General features: G+C 38.6%; 1 protein-coding gene across 7 annotated transcripts in view; it reads left to right on the top strand.

Annotated features, from left to right (window-relative positions):
* RGS12 (regulator of G protein signaling 12) overlaps nucleotides 1-19,828 on the top strand; it is an 89,711-nt gene extending 69,883 nt beyond the window's left edge. For 3 of the 7 annotated variants that reach the window (XM_064653348.1, XM_064653354.1, XM_064653353.1), the window contains 2 exons: nucleotides 2,312-2,929; nucleotides 14,696-19,828. In XM_064653348.1, coding sequence (XP_064509418.1) covers nucleotides 2,312-2,929; nucleotides 14,696-15,054 — 977 coding nt within the window. In that variant the 3' untranslated portion in view covers nucleotides 15,055-19,828. The other 4 variants (XM_064653352.1, XM_064653350.1, XM_064653349.1 and 1 more) reach the window with 3 other exon arrangements.
* The last annotated feature ends 5,159 nt before the right edge of the window (nucleotides 19,829-24,987 follow it).

The following is a 24,987-nucleotide window of genomic DNA, read 5'->3' as shown; positions in this document are numbered from 1 at the left end:
CATTTGATACCCTTTGCAAGCCATGTAGAAGCTTGCCTTTCTGTTCACCTTTACATAAGTGTTCAACTCACTGACAGGCATTCTGCACAGTAGTGTAGATCCTAACTTACTCAGGTAAGAATTTTTGTAAATTTTCTGCTGAAGGGCAGTACAGTCTGATAACTGTGGAGGAGCTGTGATGGGCAAGAGTAAAACTTAGTTTACATTCAGCATGTGCCCTGAAAAGGTATTTGAAAATAGAAACAAGCAAAGAAGTCATTGGTAATCTTGTCTATTCTGAGTACTATTTTTACCTTCATTACATCTTAATAGTTCTGGTGATATCGTTGGAAAAAAACTCATAAGAGAATTTGCTTTCTTATAGAAAGATGTCCATGGGAGAAAGTGGAATAAAAATGATGTAGCACTAGAAATATTGATATACCACCCTCTGCCCTAGGACATTAACTGAAGCAATTGCTTGTCTTGTCAGCCCTACACGTTCCTCCCTATTTTTCCAAGTAGAAAAAAATCAAAGGATTGAAATTTACTGCTGAAGTTACCCAGTATGCATATCCAAAACCTGGTTATGCACATTTATACAACAAATGAATGTTTATCTGTGAATGTTCATCTGTGAATAAATGTCCACTGACTAGAACTGAAAAAAATACTATGGCTAAAAGTTTTATTACGAAATAGATGTCCTTTAATGTAAGTGTTATTACAAAATATTAGTGCATTTTAAATTATTTTCTGTTGCTTACTATTTTGTTAACTTGTTTTCCACATTTTAATATTTTCGTTTTTCTTCCTAGGACTGAGTAAAACATTAACATAATTTGAAAACTTCAGAATTCGAGGCTTTCACATTTTATTTTGAATTTTGTGAAATTTGTCAGAGTTTGGAAAATGCGTACCAAATGTTGTAGACTGTTTTTTAATGAAAAAAACAACTGTCCTATGAACTTTGAAATTTCAGAAAGAGACATTTTTGTGTGACGTCTTAGAAGTGTTGCATGTTTTAATATGCCTACCGCCATTTTGCAAAACTTTGGCAATAAGAAGCATTTGGAAGCTTCCATCTTGGCTACGTTCAGATTTTATGGCATTTGACAAAGCATGTTAAGAAGTCATTTTTACAAATACATTGCAAAGCCTGCCAAATATGAATAGAGAATTAGGAATAAGGTCATACAAGTGCAAGCGTATGACTTCATATTATGCTAAGTTAAAACTGATATTAACTTTCTCTTGCTTGATTTTGTAACGGCTTTTGCTTCAAACAATATTTATAAGCTGGATTGAAACTATTGATTTTAATTAACCTGTTGGAGATGGCCTTTTTAAGCATCTTTTAATATTCTATAGTTAAAGTGCTCTCTTCTTGAAAAAGTAGGACATGCAGAGACACTGTATTAAGAATTACATATTTTTATATGTATATGTTTTGTACCAAAGAGTTTGTTTATTGTTGCGATGCTTCTTTTTTGAGGAGTGGTATAATTCTTGGTTTATAATTGATGTTTCTTGTTGCCAAGTTTTGAAACTTTCTAGAACAGTGTTGATTTACTATGAGTATTATTTATATATAGAAACATATTAAACCATTGGATATCATTAAGGACATGATCAGAAAATCACTTCTAATTGTGTTAAAACCTCAATAAAAAAACTGCCCCATCGCTTTTGGTAATGGTTCCTTGGATGGTTATTGACTACCTGTAAGCTACTGATCCATTGCAGCACCGAGTAAAATGGGGTTACTTAAATCATCATCTGATCATACCCTGTGATGATAACATCCTGGTTTAAAACTACACCATGAATTGAATTTAAGCTGTGATAAAATATAATTAAACTGAGAGAAATTCAATATAACAAGGAAGTTTGCAACATTCTGAGTCTTTGAATGTTCAAATGGCATGGCTATTTTTGAGTTAAGATGGGTAAAACCCATCCAGAATATAAAAATGTGCACCCACTGTCTGTGAGACCAGAGCCTTGTTTTGTATAAAGAATTAAAAAAATCCTGTGTGTGTGTACAGATTTATTAACTGCGTAAAATAGAAGATGTGTTCAAGGCTCAGTGAATTGCAGCTGTTCTAAACTGCAAAACTCTTACAATAGCAATGCTGATGGTCTTAATTATAGTGATGCTAGTGAACATTGCTGCAATTGAAAAAGTTCCTAATTAACATGGGATCTTATTTCAAGGCAGCATTGAAAGAATTGAAGATCTTCATGGAAAATAAATGTGCTGAAAATGTACATTTTAATGGCATTGCACTTTCTGACAAAAACTTGTCAATTTTGGGTTTTTCCCCAATAGAATTTTTTGAACTCATATCCAAAGCACAAAGTAACAGAGCAGATGACCAACGTGGACTGCTAAGGAAAGAAGACCTTATTCTTCCTGACTTTCTTCGTTTACCACCCACTGGACCAGAACCATCCTCATCTACTCCTGCAGGTCCTAAAGGCTTCAACAAGCGAGTTTCAAAAAATGATGACAATGATGGATGTACATCACCAACTGGAAAACAGGAGTCCATACAAAACTTGAATGAAAATTCAGTTAAGAAAATGGGTTACTCAGAAAATAAACACAAATCTGCCTTGGCAGCTCTCCACAGTCAGAAGACTTTCAGTGTTCCTTTTAGTCCTCCATTGTCTCCCATTCCGCATGCACAGGAAAACAATGCAACAGTGTGGAAAAGGCAGTCAAGAGAATTACAAGCCGAAGGCATACAGATGGTAGATGATGACAATGTGGCAGACTTGACTCTTGTGGCTGAAGGAGATATTAGTAGCCCTAACAGCACTTTGCTACCACCGCCACCACCGACACCACCGTCAGACATCAGTAAACTCACAGAAGCCAACTATCCACCCCCAACTCCTTTTACAGGTAATCAGGAAAAATCTGGATATCAAAGATCCAATTCAGGTATTTCTAGATTTTAATAGTCTTTCCTTTTATGTAAAACTACTTTTCCTTGGCACTGTTAATCAGTATTTGGCACCCATTAAAACAAGAAAGAAAATTCTCTCTGCACCTTAATTTTTTTTACAAAAAAAAAAAAGGAAAAAAAGATTTTAATTGCCTTAGTCTGTGCTAACTGTAATATTTCTGGTTGCCTTTAACAATGTACTTTTGTTTGGATTTGGCATGTGGCCAAAAATGGACACATGCAGACAAACGTTTGAAACGTATCCATGTGCTATAATTATCTCATTCACCCTCAGAGTACAAAACAGGGTGTCAGCATTTTGAGCTCCATAGCACTGTTGTGTTCCAGATTTTCTGATCCATTTCTCATAATGAGATACATGATTAGGGCTTGGAAGTTTAAGTACTTTAGCAAAAACCCTAATTATGTGTTGAAAATTGCAGTACTGTTCATGATTAAAATCTTAAATAGATAAACCTCAATTTAAAAAATATTTCTCTAATAAATTAGATATTTGTGACTAAAAATAAAAATGTTATTTTTTTTAACCCATACTTTCCTACACAGAGAAATAGATTGCATCTATCACGCTTTCTCCCAGAATTTCACATGTCAAATAGCTCTTTCTATTAGATAATTTTAAAGGAAATATGTAACTTTTTCAGGATATAAGTTTCTTGGTCTAGCAATATCACAGAGCAATATTAGCCCAAGGCTGAAGTATGGAATTTCTTTATAAACATGGACTCTAATAATAATTGCTATTACCAGAAACAAGAATTTGAAGATGATGGGTGTCGTGACATTGACATTTTACAGTCGTTGTAGTGTACAGTTTAATGTAAAATATAAGAAGAGGTATCTATGTGCTACATTTATTTTTGATGTTTCACAAACATATGGTGCCATAATTTGTATGATCACATTTCTTTGTGATGTGGGAATATACAGTTTAATTATTTATCTTTTTACACAGAGTATTTGATACTGTTCTTTATCTGTATGGTTGATGATTTGTAAATACTTCTTTGGTTGTTGGATGCTTATAAATGGCAATGCAAATTATTTCCTCCTCTTGGTATTTTAAAAACAAATTCCTTTATTAGTAGTATTTGAGAAATGTTCTACAAGTGCTACCACTTAATTTCTGAAACTGAGTATTGGACGGACTTGTAACCAGTGCCTATGAATAACTGAACCACAAAATGTACTTCGGACATATTGATGTATATATGCATAGATTTGTGTTGGTGTCTTTCTGATAATATGACAAGTGTACAACATAGGTATCAATTTGCATATTTTTCAGTGAGAACTGTTAAAAAAACCATTTGCACTTAAAAAAAACTTCATGAATTTACAATATTTTAATGCATGCCCTACATTTCTGTGTAACCACTGAGCTGTAGCTTTCCCTTTTCCCACTTTCTACTTTTTACTTTGTAGAAATCTTTGTGTAGTTTTCACATGTATTTTGTATCTTTGTTCTCTCAGGAGTAATAAATTCTAGGTCTAGTTACACAAACTGGTTTTAAGCTTTGATTTTCTTCATTATTTTTGAAATTCTTTCAGTCCTGGATTGTGAATTCTGATAGAAATTATCTTCTTATAACAAACAGATTAATAGATATGAACTAGCAATTACCGTGAGACAAAGCTGACAAAAGTTAGATTTGTTAATAATTTAGATATCAAAGGGCAAATTCTGTCTTGAGATGCTGGTGGGTCACATGTGGAATCCATAGCATTGACATGTGCTCCAGAAGGCAGATAAGACAGGAGATTTCTTTAAATTAGTCACAACAGGAACTCCTGAAAGGAGAATCTCTTCTGTCTGTGGGTTCGTGGGCTAAACTTTATATTCGTTACTTTCCTTCTTATTTTAAACTAAAGCAACTCTTCCTTGGTCTTCAAGAAATGAGCTGGTGATCTCAGCTCATCTGATGTGGAGTAACCAATGTAACCACCTCTTTGTTTGGTAGTCTTGGGTAAGAAATGAAGGGTTGGATGGGTGCTGGAGACTGCACTCCTCTTTTCATTCTTAGAGATGGGTCCTGTATAACAGCACTGTGTGAAGCCTAATTGAAAAAAAAAAATTCTGCAGAGAGGCTTGTAGTGCTGTTAACTAGGTCTCATGTTCTGGGGGATGAAAATCCAGTTTTTCCAAAAGTCACTGTGTTCCCACATATTTGTGGGCCTCCATGAAAGAAAAAGAAACAGTTGAAAGTCCTGTAGCAGTTCCCCTTTTAAAATTATTGAGAGTTTTTCACAACAAATAACTAATATTCTACATATTGAATTATATTTTTTTTTAAATCGATCTTAATTAGCATGTGTTCCAACTGGTCTTCTCTACTTTCACTGGTGATTGTGACTTATTTTTCTGTCATAGTCACCTGTAAGAGATGTTTAAGCAATCAAACTAATTCTGCAAAACTAAAAATCTAAATTTCTCTTAGCTTTGTGACAAACCAGATTCCTTTTTTTTTTCTTTTCTTAGGAATAACAAAAATCTGAAAGAAAGATGTGAAACACTTTGGTTTTTTGCCACAACCTTATTGCATACAATAACTGTATTCTATGCTACACTAACAACTCACTCCTATTTTATGGGAACTGTATTCTACAAAAGAACAGTGATTTTACGGAAAAAGTGTGGGCTGAAACAAAACTTTTCTATTTTCATGATTTCATGGAGTTTGCATGGAAAGGCTGTTCAATGGTGTGCATAATTATAATAAAGACTTCTGGAAACTGTCCAGTCAAGAATCGAAATCTCAAAGGACTAAAACATTAATAATGGTTGCTTTTTTAAGTGCTTTAATGGTTCTTCAATCATAATCTCCTATCAATGGAAACCTCATTTCTAATTGGTTTATTCAATTAAAGTGTTGGGATATAAAGAAAAATCATGACTACTTAATTTGAAGAGGTCTATAATCTTGGTTTCACATTGGCATAAAGGTAAATGACGTGTGTGCTTACCCTGCACATTTGGGCTTTTGTATGTTAGGTTTATAAGTGCTGGGAAAAGGACTGGGGGGAATGAAGTCGTCCCTTGTGTTCTGCAGGGGACAATTTGCTAATGTGGTAAAGCCAGGCCAGTATCCATCCCTGCAATGGGTAACTGTTGAGGTTTTTTTCCACTTAGAGATCTAGAAAGCAAAATATGAACAATGGAAGACAGTAAAATGAGGCTTGCATTGCTCAGAGCTTTTGAGAACAAATTTTCAAATGCAGTTCTTAGCTTTCTGAAATAGGTGTAATGTTTTTATACTGTAGTAATACTTAGCTATGAAGTAAATATCAAATCAGTTAGCAACACAAGAATCATTACTGATTCTAGTTGCATTACTCATCAAGAGAAAATGTCTTTATTTTGAATAAGCCTGCTAGTTCTGGCAAATTTCCCACTTTAAAAACCAGAGATTTCTGGAATCCGAAGAATGTCTCTACGTATAATGGTGGTGGTACCCATCAGTGGAAGAAATAATGATTGTGTGGTGTGATTGGATTGAAGGGATGCAGTAATTTTTGAAAGTGTTAAAATGCTGATTTAATCTCTTTGTTGTTGGTTTTTTTTTTTTTAATTGCCTGGTGTAGTCTGGGTACTTTGAATGTTGTCCAGTTTTTCTCAGGGGGTCAGTCACATGTGTTACCTAAGTGCAAAATAGATGTCATGGGCAAAGGCAGCCTTCCTCTCCTCAAGAGCTGTGAATATTAAGCTACAGGCCTTGCACTAGAGTGTTTATTCAGCAACATTCCACTGGCCTGTGAATTGTTCGTGCTGATTGTTGCTTCTGCTACAAAGTAGGTGGGCTTTTAGTTGTAATAGCAGCTTTTTCATGGAATAATACTATTTCATCCCAAGGTAGGACAATTTGCAGCAATTCAGATTGAAGGTGCACAGACTGTAGATTTGATTCCATCAAATTTTTCCTCCATCTGTTAAAAAATTCCCTGTTGTTTGGTTTATTTTTTTTAAGTTGGGATGAGAATTATTCTTAAAATGACATTAAAATTATACTCAATGAAATTATTGCCTACCAAGAAGGTGTTTCTTTTGAGTAGATATATAGACTAGATCCAGCAATGCAAAAGAAAAAGAAAAGAGTTTATTGAAAGCTTCCTTTTAATAAGTATATAATGTCATTGGTTAAGATAGAGAGCCAGCTAGGGAAAATAAAATCATGATGAACTTTCTGCAATTATACTTTAACAACATGTCTATGTAAGTTAAAGGGTGATTTTAGACTATGTGAAGTTACATAACTTTTTTTGAAGACATACTTGTTTGTTTCTGAAATAGATGTTCAATTGTATCCTCAAAATAAACTTACTTCCTTTCTTATTGAAAAGATTTCTTTCAGAAATGGAATAGTTAATACCAGTGCTAGGATGCTTTTGTTGTGAAAGATAAATTATGCAGAAATAAAATGCAGGGTGGACTCTCAGAGCCTGGGGCTGGCTATTGTTCCCAAGGACAAAAAAAAATTTCCAAACTGCTCCTTTTCATTATTCACAGAGAGGATGCAGTACATGACAGCTGAGGAATAGAGATCAGATAATATCAGTGTAATTTCTGTGACTTTCACTTTTTTTGGCTACTAAACTTTTCAAGGGTGATGTTCTAAGGGTTCTAAGGGTAATGAATTCCAAGTGCAAAAAAATTTGTAATAATTAGGGAGATAAGGAGCAATCACATATCTATGTTCAAAATTTCAAAATAAACCTTTGGTTTTGTAATAAATTATATAATATTTTGCATAACTAATATTTTACATAATCTCTTAATTCATGTGGCGTATTTTAGAGACAATCCAGTGGTGTTCCCTGTGTAAATCAAGATAACCTCATAAATGAAAACATAAATAAAAATTTAAGAAAAGGAAGGGATTACGACTTAAAGATGTAAAAATAATGTAAATTATTATATTTAGCAAAGGCTGTTGTCCTGCAGTTACTTATCCAAGATAATTGGATTCTGGATCAATATAAATAAGTACTCGTGGGGATCCAGAAACACTAAGGCCAGAATCTGTTAATCCTCTTTTAACCAGAGCGTGATTAAATGGGAGAATTACATGTAGTACATGACTGTGATCAACAACAAACAAAGGAGAGTTTAGAGCAGACAAACAGGATGCAAGGAAGGCCTTGGGGGATGATTATTTGAATTGTAAACTTATTTCAATCAAGCAACAAGATACTAATTTTAGAAAGAATTGCAAATTTTGTCACTGACTAGATAAAATGTTAGAAAAATGACAGCTGCTCTTTGAGCCAAACACACGTAGGCTAAAACCAGATCTACACGAACCCGTGGCAGCATTTGGATGATGAAGTGAACTTGGTTGAATTACTAGTTGAAATGTAACCAGTAGCCCTGCAAAACCACATTTTAGAATTTCCTAACTGAAAAATAATGTAATTAATGGCAGATTAAATTAAAATGGATTCAGGTAATTCAATCCACCATTTCCCAACATAGTACTCCCTGCAATAATTAAACCTGCTGTTGCTGATGACTGATGGAAAACCAGAATGAACGTTAATAATAAATGCTGGAAGACCAAACTGAGGGCAGAATATGTGTAGGCTGCTTCACAGATGTTTTGTCATGTCTGCTGCTTAGAAAGTATTAAGAAATTGTTTCAGTTTTTGCAGTGGAGAAACAGAAAGTTTGAGCAAATTGGCCAGTGTTGATGAGGGCACACGTCTGCCTGGATCAAAATTCAGAACTTTTCATTTCCTGGCCTTTAAATGGCGTTGTGTGCAGTTCCCTTCAGCCACTGTTGTAGCCATGTATATAAAATGTCTCTGCCCTCAGCAAATACAGATTACACTGTTTCCTCTTTTGCATCTATATGCCCCTAGTGAGCAGCAGTGGCCATACCAGCTTCCTCTTCCGTGTAATATTCCCAATTTGTCTTTCTGAATCATGTTTTGTGCTTTGTTCTTCGGAATACTTTGGAGATGAGTGTAATGAAAGGATTTCTATCCACCCCGTCTTTCTAAACGTAACGCTGCAAATGTTTTCCAGAAACTCCCAGGACAAAACTAAATAGCCTGGTAATGTAGAATGTTGCTGCTTTGTATAATAACCCATTTCCTATCTTGATGCCTGCATTTTACTGAGTCAGATTTGAAGACACTGAGCATATGCTGCAGTTGGTGTTTCATCATGCAAGTGAAATTCAGCATATAAAGTCAAATTGCCTTTGAAAAGATTTAGCATAAACTGTAGGTAGGAATCTTTTATAAAATCTACTTTTTCCTCAGTGCTGTATCAATTAAGAGATAAAAAGAAGGAAACTCCTAAAGAAAACTTAACCTGCAGAATTCTAAAACTGAAATGTAAAGTATCCTTTTCCCTCCAGAAACATAAACCACTTTTCAAACTTGTGAAACAGATAATGCTTTCAGTGGTAACAGTATGTCAGCCAGTGTGGAAGTCATTTATCCACCACTTGCAAGAATCCACAGCTGGGAGGGTTAAAATTTAGAAGTAGCATTTCCTGACAGTTTGGACAGGGAAAAGTGTCTTTTATGGAGTGAAATTGTCAGATTATGGCCATGGTAAGGAAAAGAGTTACTTGTACTGACATATTTCCAGGACACCAAAGTGAACACCTACTGCAGAAGTGACCATCACAAAGCTCCTTTTTTAAGTCTCATGAAAAAAGGCTTGCTCAGGCAGTGTGTTACCACCTTAGGACAGGCTTTGTGGAGCCAGAGCCTAGAACAGTGCCTACCCAATCTCCACATTACAGCACACACCAGAGCTTTACTGATTTGGAGACTGAAAGTAATTTGGGGGTGGTATATGCCAATAAATTACCAATTCCAGGAATTGTTCCTGAAAACTTCAGTGGTTTGTTTTCACAAGAGTTATATTCTAAGTATTATAAAGTACTTCAAACAGATTTTTATCTGCTGTAAGTCAGCAGAAAATCATTAATCTGCCGCTCATTCTTTTTAACTGAAATCTGATCCTCTCTAACAGTAGTTAAATGACTGGGATCAGTGGTGTGGAAGTTAGGAAGATATTCTTGTTATCTTTCCATAGAACTGAGAGTCATCTAAATAGTAAATGCTTTTGACAAGAACAGTAGGATTTTAGCAAAGGTAGAATGATAAGTGAAACACTGAATTTACATGGAAGGGGTTTTATTAAAAAATCATAACTAAAATTTAGCACATTGAAAATAAATGAATTTAATAATTATGGTGTAGAAACTATCATTGCAAGGTGTTGTGGGTGAACCTTTAAATCCCCAAGCATCTGCATTTTACTTACAGTTATATGATCCTATCATCTACATTTGACAGTTAATGCTGTTCCTGGAATTTCCAGGGGTTTTTTTGACCTTTGTCTGGAATTTGGCCAAATGCTTCCTTGTTCCTGAACTATCTGGAAGGCAATGTTGTGTGATCTCTTGCTTAGATCTTAGAGCTTGAGGAATATTTTATACAGAAGAAAAAGACTTCCCTTTGTCTTCCTCTGTGAAGGCAATTCTCCATAATCATAATGTTAAATTCAGAGTGCTCGAGAGTAATATATAAAATCCAAACATCAGAAAAAGGGAAATATTGGTAATGGAAGTCAGGAGATCAGTGCCTGCTTGTAACCTTTGGAAAAATGCAGACAGGTGCAGCCTTCTAAGCAGTCATTTGGCTGTGAGTCTGTAAAACAGAAGATCTCTTTAAGGACAAAAGATGACATGCGTTATCCCATCTTTAAACCAGCTGGAACATATTAATGGGATCAGATGCACAAGAAAATTCCCTCAGAGCTGCGAGGAATGCTTAGCAGGGGAGGTGGAGATTACCAATAGGCATGATTTTGCTATTCCAGGATGGAAATTCATCTGTGTGACCACTGCTCCAAGCACTGGCTTCCTTTCCCTTCTGAGGTTAGGTAGGACATTTGGCAGATTAGATTTGGGAAAATGTAGTATCATTCCTGACATGCTTTATGCAAGGCAAAGCAATTCGGAGGAAAGGATTCCTTGGAGGTTTTCATCACTTCAGTGCAAGAATATATGAAGAGAAATTTTATCTGTGAACCTCTGCACCTTAGATGGTGCCCTGCATAGCTAAGTGTGTTCAGGTATTTGTTACTCAAAAACAGAATATGAGAAGGAGACCAGTGCAAAAGTGTTGTAAGCATTGAAATCTCATTATTAAGCTCCACTGAGTACATGCAAATCTTGAGTCTCTAAAAACTTGTGAGATATATCTATACACAACTGTTTTGTGGAAGCTCTCCTATTATTTATGTTAAACAGCCTTGTTTCATAGAAGCTTTTTTTTTTTTAATGAGGGGAAAAAACACATTAAAATATTTCTTCTGTGTAGTGCTAGTCTTGAAATCGTCTTCCTGTTTGGTGTAGATGAGTCAAGATCTTTTCTACCCTGACAGAAAAAGAGAAATCGTCTTCACAGTATCATCCCTTAGCAATTCCATATTCTTTTGAACTGGTATTTTAGACAAGATATTCTCTATTACTGTCCTCCCTCTAGTAGTAATTTATTTGATGCCACAGAGAGGTTGCTCCTGAAAAGGTCATTAATAGAAAAATATGTCCATAACGTGGATGTATTCCTGTTCAGACGAGCTTATGTCTTGAGAAGCCTGAGAGCAAACATTGACCTTATTTTTGCTCTGTTCCTTTTAGAAAACTTGTACTCCCAGTTGCTTCGTGTGGCAACTCAGTGACACCATAACTCCAAGACTTAGTGGCATTTCTTTTACTTAGCTGTAGAAAGACGTAGCAACCAAATAAATACAGTAATACTCACACCTCTCTTAGTGCTCCTCAGTAGGAGTTTCCAGCTCTTTCATCTGTTGTACCCTGTTAATGCAGTCTGCATCTTCTCACTGTGGAAAGTGTTTCAGCCTAGTTCAAGTCAACAGAGCTATGAGACCTTCCAGCACCATCAAAGTTGTTCCTTTACATTACATTTAATAGGAGAATGTATTCTCAATGCTAGGACAACTGAATGACTCATGCTCTGTCAGTGCAGTATATTTGTGGTAATTTGTCATTAGTAGGCACTTTAGAAACTTGTAGCTCTTTTAAACCAACTTGAAAGGAGAATCAGAGATCTTCCTCGAAGGGCATAGTAGGTTAAAGACATCAAGAGTACGATTCAGTGCACTCATGTTAAGATAAACATTTCAGAACAGAAGAATAGCACTTTGCAGCACAGCCATGCAAGCAGCAGTTGAAATTAAGCCCATGTTCGGCTGCAGTAGGAAGATTTAAACACAAAGTGTAATATAGTCCCATTAAATGTTAGCTGTAATTTAGTAGGCTGGAGTCGTGCTGGGCTAACAGGGCTGAGAAGGCTTTCTGCCTCTCTCTACTCAGCTGATTTGTTTGGAGTTTGATCTAATTCCTCTGAAAAAAGGCAAGCATTACTGATGTGGAATATCTACATTATTCATGTAGGGCTGTACTGTAGCTAAAACACTAAACATTGCACTACTTACAATTTTAGCTTGTTTTTCTTAAATAGAAAGCTTTAACCCTCAAGAAGACCCTGGAGTGAGTTGATTGAAACTGTATGAAAGTGCTTTTTTTGTCTTCTTCATTTGCATTTCGCCCTTTTTCCATATCAAAAAGTTCTTGATTATGATGATTATACATTGAAATTTCTTTTCCTTGCATAAAACTGTACCAATCACTTTGTGGGACAAACACAAATAAAATATTTGAAAGACAGCTATGGCATTTAACCACCCCAGTCTCATGGGATCTGTGTGGCTAAATGTGCTGGTCAGGGACTTGTGTGTACTGTGACAAAATATTTAAAAATATTTTGGATAAAGTACGTCAGATAATATGGTGTCTTTTAAAAGATGGATAAAAAGATACATAGAAAAAAGGGATTAAATATGAAATGGAAGCCCTTACTCAGGTCTACCTTTGTGCCTTGAAAGTTTCTCTTTTTTTTCTTGGCTCTCAGTTTGGTCTAATAAAAGCGAGTCTCTTTCCCTGAATATATCACCATTTTTAGATCATTATGGTGGGGGAACTGCAACTACAGAAATCATGTTGTTAACTGTGGTGCAAATCCTGAAATCAACTCCTTCATCCTTCCCTTCTTACTGCTGTTGACACAGGCAAACCAGCTTCTCTGTGCTTGCTTTAAGAAGCTCCTAGCAGTTCGCAGCATCACACCTCATGCAAAACTAGCTTTTGGGAACTCACCATGGTTGGTTTAAACCGTGGTTTTCCTGGGATAAGTGTTTAGAGAATAGGCCCAAATCCTGGCAATTGTGATTTTAGAAGTGCTGTACCAAAAAAAAACTTAAAAAAAAATCCAGGCATTTCTTTAGTGTTTAAAGCCAACCTCAGAGGGTCCCTTCAGAGGGACCTCGATAGATTGGAGAGTTGAACAGAGATGAACCTGAAACTCAACAAGGGTTGAGGCAAATGCAGGATCCTGCACCTGGGGAGGAACAACCCTGGACACCAGCACAAGCTGGGGGCTGACCTGCTGGAGAGCAGCTCTCTGGAGAAGGACCTGGGTGTCCTGGAGGACAGCAAGCTGTCCATGGGCCAGCAATGCCCCTGTGGCCAAGGAGGCCAATGGTACCCTGGGGTGTGTTAGGAAGAGTGTTGCCAGCAGGTCGAGGGAGGGGATCCTGCCCCTCTGCTCAGCCCTGCTGAGGCCTCACCTGGAGAGCTGTGTCCAGTTCCAGGCTCCACAGTAACAAGAGAGACATGGGGCTCCTGGAGCAGGTCCAGAGGAGAGCTACAGAGTTGGTCAAGGGTCTGGAGAATCTCTCTTAGGAGGAAAGGCTGAGGGAGCTGGGACTGTTGAGCCTTGAAAAGAGGTGACTGAGAGGGGACCTCATTAACGTGTATAAGTAGCTGAAGGGAGGGTGTCAAGAGGATGGAACCAGGCTCTTCTCAATGCTTCCAACCAATAGAACACAAGGCAACAGGGAGAAACTGATGCACAGGAAATTCCACCTGAACATGACGAAGAACTTCTTTACTGTGTGGGTGACTGTGTGCTAGAACAGGTTGCCCAGAGAGGTTGTGGAGTCTCCCTCACTGGAGATATTCAGGAACTGTCTGGATGCAATCCTGTGCCACGTGCTCTAGGATGACCCTGCTTGAGCAGGGAGGGTGGATGAGATTGACCCACTGTGGTCCCTTCCAACCTGACCAATTCTATGATTCTGTGAAGTTTCTTTTATTCTTACCCTGTAAACCATGGCCCATAGTTGCTTGGTTGCAGTTCAGGACAGTGTACTAACTACAAGTTCAAGTCATCCCTTCCTAGTCTGGTAGAGAATTAAGCCCTAGTGAAGTAAAAATAATATCTCAGCAGAGATCTGGTCTTGGAGGCCAGTTGAAGTGAAGAAACATCTCCCATTCTGCCCCACTGGAAGCTCTATATTCTCCTCCTTCACCTTTGGGTTTGCCGGTGTGAGAATTTTTGTTCTAGAGGTGTACAAAATTATACAAAGTAGTTATTTTTAATGGAGTCTTTTTAAAAACTCTGAAAAATGCTAAATTAAGACAGATATGTAGTAAGATTTTACACTGATCTTTGAGACCTAATGTTTAGTTACCTACCTGGTACATCAGTAAGTCTCTTTGGTGGAGTAGATGAATATCCCAGCTGGCTATCTACCATTAGGGCCTCAGAGGAAGCTGCAATATTGAAAACTGCTAAAACCAGAAGATACATAACTCTCCTGTGTTTTTTTTTTTGTTTGTTTTTAACTCTTCTGGTAGGTGCAAACCACAGAAAGAAAAAAGATTCACAAGGAACTTCAGGAAACTATTGTGAGCAGACCTCTCACAAAGCAAAGACGAGCAGAAGCTTTAATCCTCCCGGTGCAAGAGGGAATCCTGGAACAGAGCTGCCTGTAAACAGGATAATCGATGTGGACGGAGTCAAACTGGAAGACTCTGGCACACGGTCCTGCGATGATTCTGAAGGAAACCTCAGCTTTGAAGGTTACGTCTCTGAACTGAGATCTTGCCAAGGGAGGATGAGGACTGGAGTTTACAGGACGTCAGACCTTCCATCTCTGATTGCTGTCAAGAGCGAAAAGAATAAGGCCACTGAGTATAAGGCTACCTTTGTTTAAATCTCTGTTTTTAATTAAATATTCTGGTATTTTTGCTTGGCATCAGCAGCAATGGAGATATGCCTTAGAGAGATGTTTCTGCAAGTTATAGGTGGTTTTCAATGCCCAGTTGCCTTCAAAGAGCCTGCCATACCATCACTTCTGATATGAGTTAGAAGCCCTAGAATGAAAAGATAGTATTCCAGTGAAAGTATTGAGCTTTGTACTTTTACCATTTCTATATCATTTTCCCTGGGATAATTCCATTGCACAGTGCAATTAAAATTGCTATTTCCACCCCTACCCTTCTTGTCTTTATTCAAGACAAACTTACTTTAAATTCCCCCGCCAAACCTTTTAAGATAATTTCAGTTTAATCTTCTAATGTTTTTCTCTTGTCTGCAGGATTCCCTGTGTTTTAGTAGATTTTTGAAGTGTAAGTAAAATCAGTTACTGATGTAAAGAGATTAGGATTATTTTCTTAATATCTTCCTGTCTGTCTCATAACATTTGGGAAGAGGTCCAAGTGGAATTCAGCCCATTGCCTGGATATATGCAATATAACCGTTGTAATACAAGCAGTTAGAGGCAACCCCCCCCCCCCAACTGTGAATTTCCTGTGCTGGGAATAATAGCTGCTTTTGTAGCCAACACTGGTGATGTTTCCATACCAAAAATATATATCTAATTACGTAGTGGTGTGAGGGTTGTCAGGTCCCTCCTCATCACTGCTCTCGGTGTCTTTTAGCTTTGGGGTAAGGCACTTTGTTACTGCTCTTTTGATAAGTGGTTCAGTGCCTCTCTTTCTTCTTGTCATTTGTTTTATTTCAGTTAATTTTCTAGCCTTGGGTGGAGAGTTGAGAAAAAAAAGACACTTAAGACTGCTGAACATGTTCTTTTTTGCCACCTCGTCCTTTTTCTCCTTTGCCATTTCTTCAGAAGAGGTTTTGGGCCTGGACATGCAAAAGGGTACACAAAGAAATGAGATTGGTGGACAGCTGCTCATCATATTGAGTGGATATAGTGAGACTTTAGGTGGTTCACTGCTTTGCAATTACTGTGAGACTTAAGAAGTCATGCTGCATAGCTCCTGAACTGCAGATCCACACAGGCACTATGTATAAAGCATCACAGTAATTATTGATTAACTTCTCTTTCTTTGCTCCTAAAGCATACCAAGAATCGTGAATTTTCTGAATAGCCGAGGGTACTGGACACTGTCAGTCAGTTTCTTAAACTTGAATCTGTAAGGTGAGAAAGAGGATATGTAAGATTTTGTAATCGTAAAGTAAGATTACTAAAGCTTAGGCTTAATGCTTAAGCATTACATCAAATATTCCAGTGATATAAAGGGATACAACACCCATTAGCTTTAATACTTTAATTCTTTTCTACTGTAATTGATTTTTCTTTCAATATTGAGGAAAACCCTTGTGTGGGCCTGAATGAGGATATATCCTGTGAAAACAGCCGTTCTTTTAAAAACTTTCCTGCTTTAAGCTAATTTGAGAGTCCTGATAAAATCATGGTGGTGTAACAATACTAGAGATTTGGGAAACACAATGTACAGAATGTAGCAAACCAGTCATAGCCCAGTGAAGTCCAATGATGTGAAAACATTTAAATATCTATGTATTTTTAAAGCTATTTTTGTTGTTGTTGGGGTTTTTGGGTATTTTTTGGTAGCATTTTGCTAACAATTGCCCATGAGAGAATATTTCTTTGCACAAATAAATGCCCACAATTTTTTCCCGTGTCTGGAAAATCAATACCTTCATCCTAATCAAGACTAACATTACAGCAGTCAAACTCAAGAGAGGGCATTTTTACCTGTGATATGCTTTGCACTGTTTTTGTGTCTTGAAAAATAAAATCCTAATGGTAAAAACTTGAAATTCAAATACAGCAATTACAGTCTTTATTAATCTCTGATCAGTATTTTAGATGATACAAGGTTGCTTATCTCATGTTGTGCAAGTGCTCTTAAGTGACTGGTAGTGAGCAATACAGAATTCTTTGACTGAAAGCTGAGGGGAGATGCAATATCAGCTGAAAAACCTTGAGTGCCATGGAAAGGGTGGATAGGGATTGACTTTCACACTTTTCTAATGCAAGGATTAGGGGCCATCAGATGAAGTTAATAGAAGCCAGGTATAAATCAAAGAGCTCTTTCTTCATCTTCTCCTGTTTTCTCTCCCCAGCCTGCTGTGTTTGGAAAAAAAAAGCAAATAAAAATGCTGTTCATAAATTCTGAGTGCAACATATTGGATTTGACTGTATCAAGGATTCAAAGAAAATTTGACAGCATGGGAGTCAAGCTGCATGCAGGAAAAGGAAGGATGTGAAAGAACAGAGTTTTCTTTAACATAGAGAAAAATCTTGGCATAATGCCTGGAAATCCTGTGAACAAAGGGACATGGGAAAAGCCATTTCTCCCTAGACCACACTGTCATGCCAGTTATTGGCAGATTGTTTAAAAGAATGGCTTCTTATCTAGGACTAATGGAAATTAATTCCTTAGACTTAGAAATAATTAATAATGTTAGTTTTCCTATCCAATATCTGGCAGAATATAAAAGCTAAACCTGCTGGAATCAGGAGTTAATAAAAAGGAATATGGACAGCCTGTCTCTGGCTGATGATTTCCAATATTTTACTAGGAGTGTGGTCTAGTTTCTAATTACTGTATGACTTCAACATTGTTATGTGATTTTAAATTGCCTCCTCATATGATTTCCACTACTAATCAAATCTGCTTGAAATTAAAAAGCAGCCTAATTGAAGCCCTGCTTGATAGCTTGATCCTTTATCTTGCCATCTAGTTCCTGAAGATAATCAGATTTTATGTGGCTTTATTTCTCTTTTACTTTTCCCAGTTTTTCCCTGTTGAAACTCCACTTCTGCAGAGTTACTCTTAATGTCTTTCTAATCCCATGGTGATAAATAGAGGGGAATTCAGTTATTCCATCCTCTTATGTGAAAGAGGGAGATCCACTGACCTGTATCAGTACTCAAACCTGAAACTGTAACACCCAGTGATATAAAAACCCCAACCCCAACACCTGGAAAACCCTGCAGCATTCTAAATCTCATTTAACAGTTGTCTTATATTTCACTTGTTGTCATGGTATCTGATTTTCAATTGTGGTGGTTTCAGCCTCATTGGCTCCACACGTCGCAGTTTTGTTGTGTTTTAGTTTTAAAGGCTTTGTGAAGAATAGAAAATATACATATAGGTAAACTTGCAACGAGACTTCCCCGTAGGATTACTGTAGCTGTGTGCCTTGTCAACAAATCTGTGATATAACACACATGCAAAATAAACCACTGCTCTGTTTAGCTCTGGGGGACTGCGTGACAAGGAACCAATGGGTTGTGAAGACATATAAACAGGGTTTGCAGAGAGACTTTGCAAGAGCTTTACTGCTCCATGGGAAGGAGCCAATACCTGAGCTATACTGTGTCCTTTCTCATGCCCCTGAAAGTCTTCTGGGGGCTATTTAATGTCATTCAAGGATACTGGGTCCTTCAGGCACTACTTCTCTGCCTGAAAGTTTTGGCTTCTTTGTGGCTTTGCTGTAGCATGCATTGCTTTATTCTTGCTTCTTTTCTGCTGCTAAATTGACTGTTCTTAACAGAAAACTTCTAAAAGACATGGCTCAGCCAGTAGCCTCCTTGTCTCACTGTAGCAGAGATAACCAGGACTTACGAACATATTTTGATTCTTTGGAAGTAGCTTGATTTTTGCCACAAAACTGAAATCCTTGCCAGTAGTTGTTTCTCTGTAGTGGTGCTGCTGCTCATGCAGACCTCTCCAATGCAGAATCGATAGCAAATACTGTCATTTAAAATGGTCTCTCCTAAGGTACTTGGTAGCTGGAAGACCAGGCAAGTGTGTGGTAGCGTGAGGCAAACACCTGGAGGCATCTTTTCACAGTTTCTCAAAGACTTTGAAAAGTTTCCAAAGGCTCAGTTAGACAAAGGCCCAATGGCAGGTCCTTATCGAGGGGTGTGAGAAGCCAAAACCCTTGCAGGTCTGAGTCAGTCTTCCTAACTCCCAACCACAGCTCACTGACTTGGCTTTAGAAACAACCATAGTTTCTGCATGAACAGGCGGATTTCCAAACTTTGTGGGATTGTAGCAAACCTGTGTGACAACACTGTTGCTCTGTGACAGTGTGGGTGTTCTCAGCAAAAACAAGTGGCACATCCAACCGCTTCTCTCTGTGCTCTTGGAACAGCATCCCAAGCTCAGCATCACGGGGCACTGAACAACCGTGAGATTTGTGAACCCTAATCCAATGCCAGTTAAAACAAGAAAAGCTTTCATTGATCTTATTGAAATATTTCCTTGCTCTAGACCAACTGTCACTTTTAGCTGGTTTAGTCTTGATTTTTTTCAGAAAAAAAAATCTGCTGAGAAGTGCTGGATGATCAGGTGTCTGCAAATCTTGCCTGCATTACTCAAAATGTTAGCAAATCCAAGATGTTGCACATGAACCAAGATGCTCTCTGAATTGCTTGTGTGAAAGATAAGAAAATTGTTTATATTTTTTTGTCCCAACTGATCATTCTGTTGTACAGTCTAAAATGCTGATGTACAGAACTTCATTTGTATTCTTGTTTTATTTGTGATTTTGTCTATAAATGTCTATATGATCACTTTCTAATATGAAAACGCACATTACTTTTGTTTCTCATGCCTTTTCTCCCCAAAGTATTAAGAAATCATGTACTGCACAATAATGTTTATAGAATCTTAAGTGTGTCAAACTCATTAAAAATGTTAATTGGATATGTAGTAAGTAAATAATTTATGCCACTGGTACTGATAATGTTTCATTGATATGTAATTTCCATGGAGGGAAAAGATGTGAAAAAGATTTTTTCAGTTATTCTGGGACCTGCTGCCACTTGGACATCACAGTTTAAATGGAAGAATGAGACAACCTGAGACTTGCCTGCATTTTATTAGGTTCTGCAAAGATATCTTCTTAAACCTAGCTTACATAAAGAAATTCCTTTAGAAGAGGATTCTTAAGAATTTCTGCCAAATATTTATATACCTTAAAAATAGCTCATGCTCTGGAATTTAATAATAGTAGGGTATGTTTTTAGCCTTTAATTAATTCCTTTTGCTCGGTTCTAGCAACACAAAGGGATTGCAAGTCTGAATAGCCAAATGTTTTCCAGGTACAGTGTAATCCTCCTCTGGCTTCTCTTCTGCATAGTCGTGGTGGGTTGTCTAGATCTGTGTGGTGGTCTGAGGGGACCAGTGCATCAGAACTTCTCTGCCCTTGCAGCAAGCACTGCTAAAATATACAGATGCTCTACCTACCAGAGAGAAAAAGGGGAAAAAACTTGGGGGTAACAGGGCTTCAGTGTCTGTGTACACTGACTTGTGTCAGTGACACAACGGTCCTTCAGTCCTTCAATCCACATTCCTTTTTGTGCTTAGAAAGATCTGTGCCAGAGTGAGGGGGCATACAGAAGTTTAAGTACCAATAGTAGAAAATAATGACTGATGGGAATGGAATGAAACCTAAATCTTCCACGTCCATGACAACACTGGAGATGTTATCATGCTGCCATGCATCATTATAATGCTGCCCATTATAATCTCATCCCAGTTTCCAGTGATAATGCTGAATCCCATCCCTGCAGGTACACAGAGCTGCAAAACCACCAGAGCATTTCCAAGTGCCCATAGCCTGCAGCAAGTGTCAGGGGTAGTGCTGTAAAGGCCACTCACCCACATCACTGGAGAAGGCCCTGGAGACCAAGTTTGGGAAGTGTATTCCTAAATACCTTGTGTCTGCTTTGCCAGGGAGCATCAACCTGTACCTCATTTGCATTCTCTGCCTGCAAAGATCTCACAATCTCAAAATAGTATATAACTCAGTTATGTGCAGATTCACACGTCAATTCCAGACTGATAAGGAAATTAAAGGTCTGCTAGAAGTTCATCTGATTAAAGCTAAACCTATTGGAGTGGCACATTCTTAGACCAGGGCACAAAAATGAAACTAATTCTTCTCCCCATTCCTGCAAGAGGTAACTGGGGTCTTTCTTAATGCTTTGAGTCTTTTCTGTAAATATGAAACCATGTGATGAGGAGAAACTACCCTTTTAATTACTGTTCTCCCTCATTTATAGACTTGCACATGCATCCTTTTCAGTAGCTATTTGCCTGTATTTACCAGTATACGAACATGAAATCCATCAACAACAGCTACATAACCTCGACCTCTTCTGTGATTTTAAAATTTCCAGAGCCGGTTCTATGGCCAGGATGAAGCAATGCCTAGCTGAAATCAGCCCTCTGTATGCAGAGCAGTTAGCTGAAACTTGTTTGCAACCAGGAGATAATCCATGATGGTGGGCACATATCTCTGATCTTGCTCTTACTCATTTGAGCGTTGACTAAAGTGTGAGCATGTGTGTGTTAGAAAATCCAAAGCACAACGCATGCCACAACTTCACTCCCTGGAGAGAGGGTGAAGGCAGTCAGATGTTCATCTCCTGTGGGAAGATGCAGGATGGGGAAGTTCCATTGGTCTTGCACTGCCTCCATTTTCTGGAGAAAGCTGGTTCTCCCATTGCATCTTGCCTGTTTTATGCTGTTGTGGGAAAGGGACTGATACAGAGGTATGAGATTCTGCTGCCATTCGTTGCTTATACCACTAAAGCACCCACTCTGTGATATCATAAGATATAATTTTCCTTGCTAGACAGCTCTGTAGTACATAGAATTTGGCCTCCTGTGAGCAAAAGAAAGTCCAGTTTAGTTCAAAATAGTCTTAGCAGAGCTGATCTGAAAGTCGTGATTTCTCTTTTAGGAGAATGCAGTTGGGATCTTGCCTAACATTGGGTGTCTACTCCAAAATTGCCTTTGTATCCTAAACACTGGTTTTACTTTATGTACTTGCTACAGATGTAATTAATACTGTCTGTGGATATAAAGAATTTTTTGTTTAATACTGTCTGTGGATATAAAGAATTATTTGCTTCATCCTTGAGTAGAAACATACTTTTGGACAGGGGACTCATACCTTAAGTTTAACTTTTCTATATTTCAAGGTCTCCATTGCTTATGCTGTGAACCTTGATACCTACCTCAGATGTAAATACATATGCAGGAGGCCCCTGAAACTAGATGGGGTGACTCTGATCTGCCAGTTCCTCCTGATCTGTGAACAATGTAGTTCAGTGACAGCTCAGATTTTTTCTGCAGCAATTACACAGAGCAGCGATTACATTTCTGCAGCAATTACAGGGAGTGGCACTGTAGATACAGGAAAATGGGGGGAAAAAAGAGAGAGAGAAGGAAATACAGCAGAGGTATTGACCATGCTGTGAAATCTTTAGCCTAAGCCTATTCTAGAGGCCAGTGATGAGACAGCGAGTGGTATACAATCACTTCTGAAGTCAGGATTTGTGCGGTGGGGAGAGGGCTGCTCACCTGGTTCTTCCTGGGACATCTCTGCCTGCCTTACCTTTAGGAGTACAGGAAAAACGGCCTTGGAATTTTGTGAGGGACAGAATCCCTATTGATTTGGTGAAAAAACTGTGCAGCAGTATCCAAAAGGATGAGTCCATGGACAGGCAAGAGCAGAGGGAGATAATAGAGTAGGCTAGCAGTTTGGATTTTGTATGCAGTGAGAGGGGTGCCCAGGTAAGGGACACTGTGCCCCTCCTTCCAGGAGGCAGCCTTATCTCTCTGCTTACCAGCTCTCCTAAGTGTATCCTGGAGCATGGGACTGAGGTCCAAGAGTCCTTCTCCAGCACAGGAACAAGAACTTGGCAGCAGGGAGTCTGGGGGGAGAAGCTGGAGGAGTCCCTTACAGGTTTGTATGTATGTATGTGTGTATATATATATGAAAAAAACACAGAAAAGGTGGGTGTGTACATATATACTGGTTTCCATACAGAATATTATTAGGCCTGCAATCAGAATAATTGAGAGCATTATATGTGAACCCTACTCTCCACCTTACCACAGGAAATCATCCCAAAGTTGAGGCAGGCTGTGGATCTGGCATGCTTCCCATGGGGCTGTCTCTTCCTTGTTAGTGCTCTTTCCCCCTTCAAAAGGGACTACTTCAGCTGCCTTCAGCTGCAGAAGTGGAGCCACCTTCCCTCACACATGCTTGACTTATAGACCATTTTAAAGTATGCCATGGGGGCGTCTAATATGCTAATGAAGCAAGTGGGTGGAATAGCAGAAATTTGAGCACAGCTAAAAATGTACGTGCCTAACAATTGCAAATCAGCCTGTGCTGAAGTTACCTAAATGTGTTGGCATTGGTGGAAGGTGGGTGCCTCCACACCTCTTCTTGTCAGTTTTCAGTGAGTACACAGCTAAAAAAACCCCATACGCCTCTGTATATGGGCCTACTGTTTCAGCCAGGGTTATTGGCAAAGGTTTATACCAAAGTCCTTGAAAAATACAGTTACCTACTTTCCACTCTTATTCATACAGTAGGAGTCTCTTCATGCAAACACATCCTAGGCTGGTTGCAGGCATAGTATTTTAGATATATCATGACATCTGGGTGTATGAACAGAACTAAGTGTTATCATGAAATGGACTTCTAAAAGCTTAGATTAGATCGATGTCTGGGATGTATAAATTAAGATTCAGCATACTGTGGCTTGTAGCGGAGCTTCAAATCCCTCACAGATTTGTGTGATTAGGGGTATAAAAGCACAGGTTGGTTTTGTTTCTACAACTCAAGCCCAGCTCTTCCATTGCAACTTTTATATGATTTGTTTTCTTCAGAGCAGAAACAAAGTCTTCTGGATGCATCAAAAAAAATATTCATGAGCACAGTTGCAAGAAAGGCTTTAAAAATATGTACCTGCAATAGATACCTGTGGTGGCTGTATCTGGCTGTATCTGGCTAAAAATGAGGTTTCACAGAGAAGTACACATGAAGCCATTACAAAACCAGTGCACACAAGCATGGTCAATTGAAAAGACAAAAATCACCATCAGGATTTTGTCTGATACCACATCCTGCTGAGGTCAACCACCCATGCCAATGGGGACCAGTGTACAGGAGATTGTGCTCCCAGAGTTCAGCCTGAGCGGTGTGTTATATGCCTCTTTGGGAAGTGTTGGCAGTTGTCACGTGAAAGGCTGAAGCAGGGTCACAGACACAGGGAAATTATAAAATAATGAGGAGAGCCTTCCTAGGTGCTGGAAGAAGAGGAGGGGGTGCCCCGGGTCCGTGTTGCTGCTGCAGAGCCTGTTTGAGAGGCTGCAGCTTCTTGATGCTGGGCTGTGGAGGGTCCTGTGCCTGCTCCTGTGTGACACAGGCCATCAGGACAGGCTGTGCAGCTCTGGACTGAGGGAGGGAGGTGAATACAATGCCTTGTGACTGGAGAGGGACTCATGAGGTCTGCGACTTTGAGGTTGGTATAGGTCTGAGTGCAGACCCAGTAGCATGGGAAGAGAAGGTGCTAGTGGAGAGCAACCAAGGAGGCCACGTCTGAGGGGCAGCAGTGAGATAAGAGGGTAAAAGTGCCAGAAAAACACCAGGATGAGGGGTTTGGTGAAGTATGATATTTAACAGAAACATGCCAAGGCCAACTGGAGGAATCATGTGGAGAAAATCCATGTCCATAGGGAGATGTGATGGTAGTGTGAAGATCTGCGGAGCTGCCAAAGGAGAGTCCCAAGCCCTGCAGAAGGCAGTGGAAAAAGGAAAAACCTGGTAACACATGAGACTGTCTTGAGCATAGAAGGAAGATAATCCCTCTGCTGCTGAACACTGTGAGGCATTGGAGACTGCTGGCAAGGTCGTGGGCCAGGATGGGACATCCACAGCCAATGTGTCAGAGGAGATGAGGGTGATGAGTGAGTGAGATGGAAAAAAAAGACACGATAGATCTGAGAACAGTTTCAGTTTCAGTCCCTGGAGAGAACAGAAAGGAAATCGGTGCAGAAAA

This window comes from Pseudopipra pipra, chromosome 4, assembly GCF_036250125.1.
Source record: "Pseudopipra pipra isolate bDixPip1 chromosome 4, bDixPip1.hap1, whole genome shotgun sequence".
NCBI classification, from domain to species: domain Eukaryota; kingdom Metazoa; phylum Chordata; class Aves; order Passeriformes; family Pipridae; genus Pseudopipra; species Pseudopipra pipra.
Note: the sequence above shows the minus strand (reverse complement) of the source record. Positions and strands in the feature narration are given on the sequence as shown.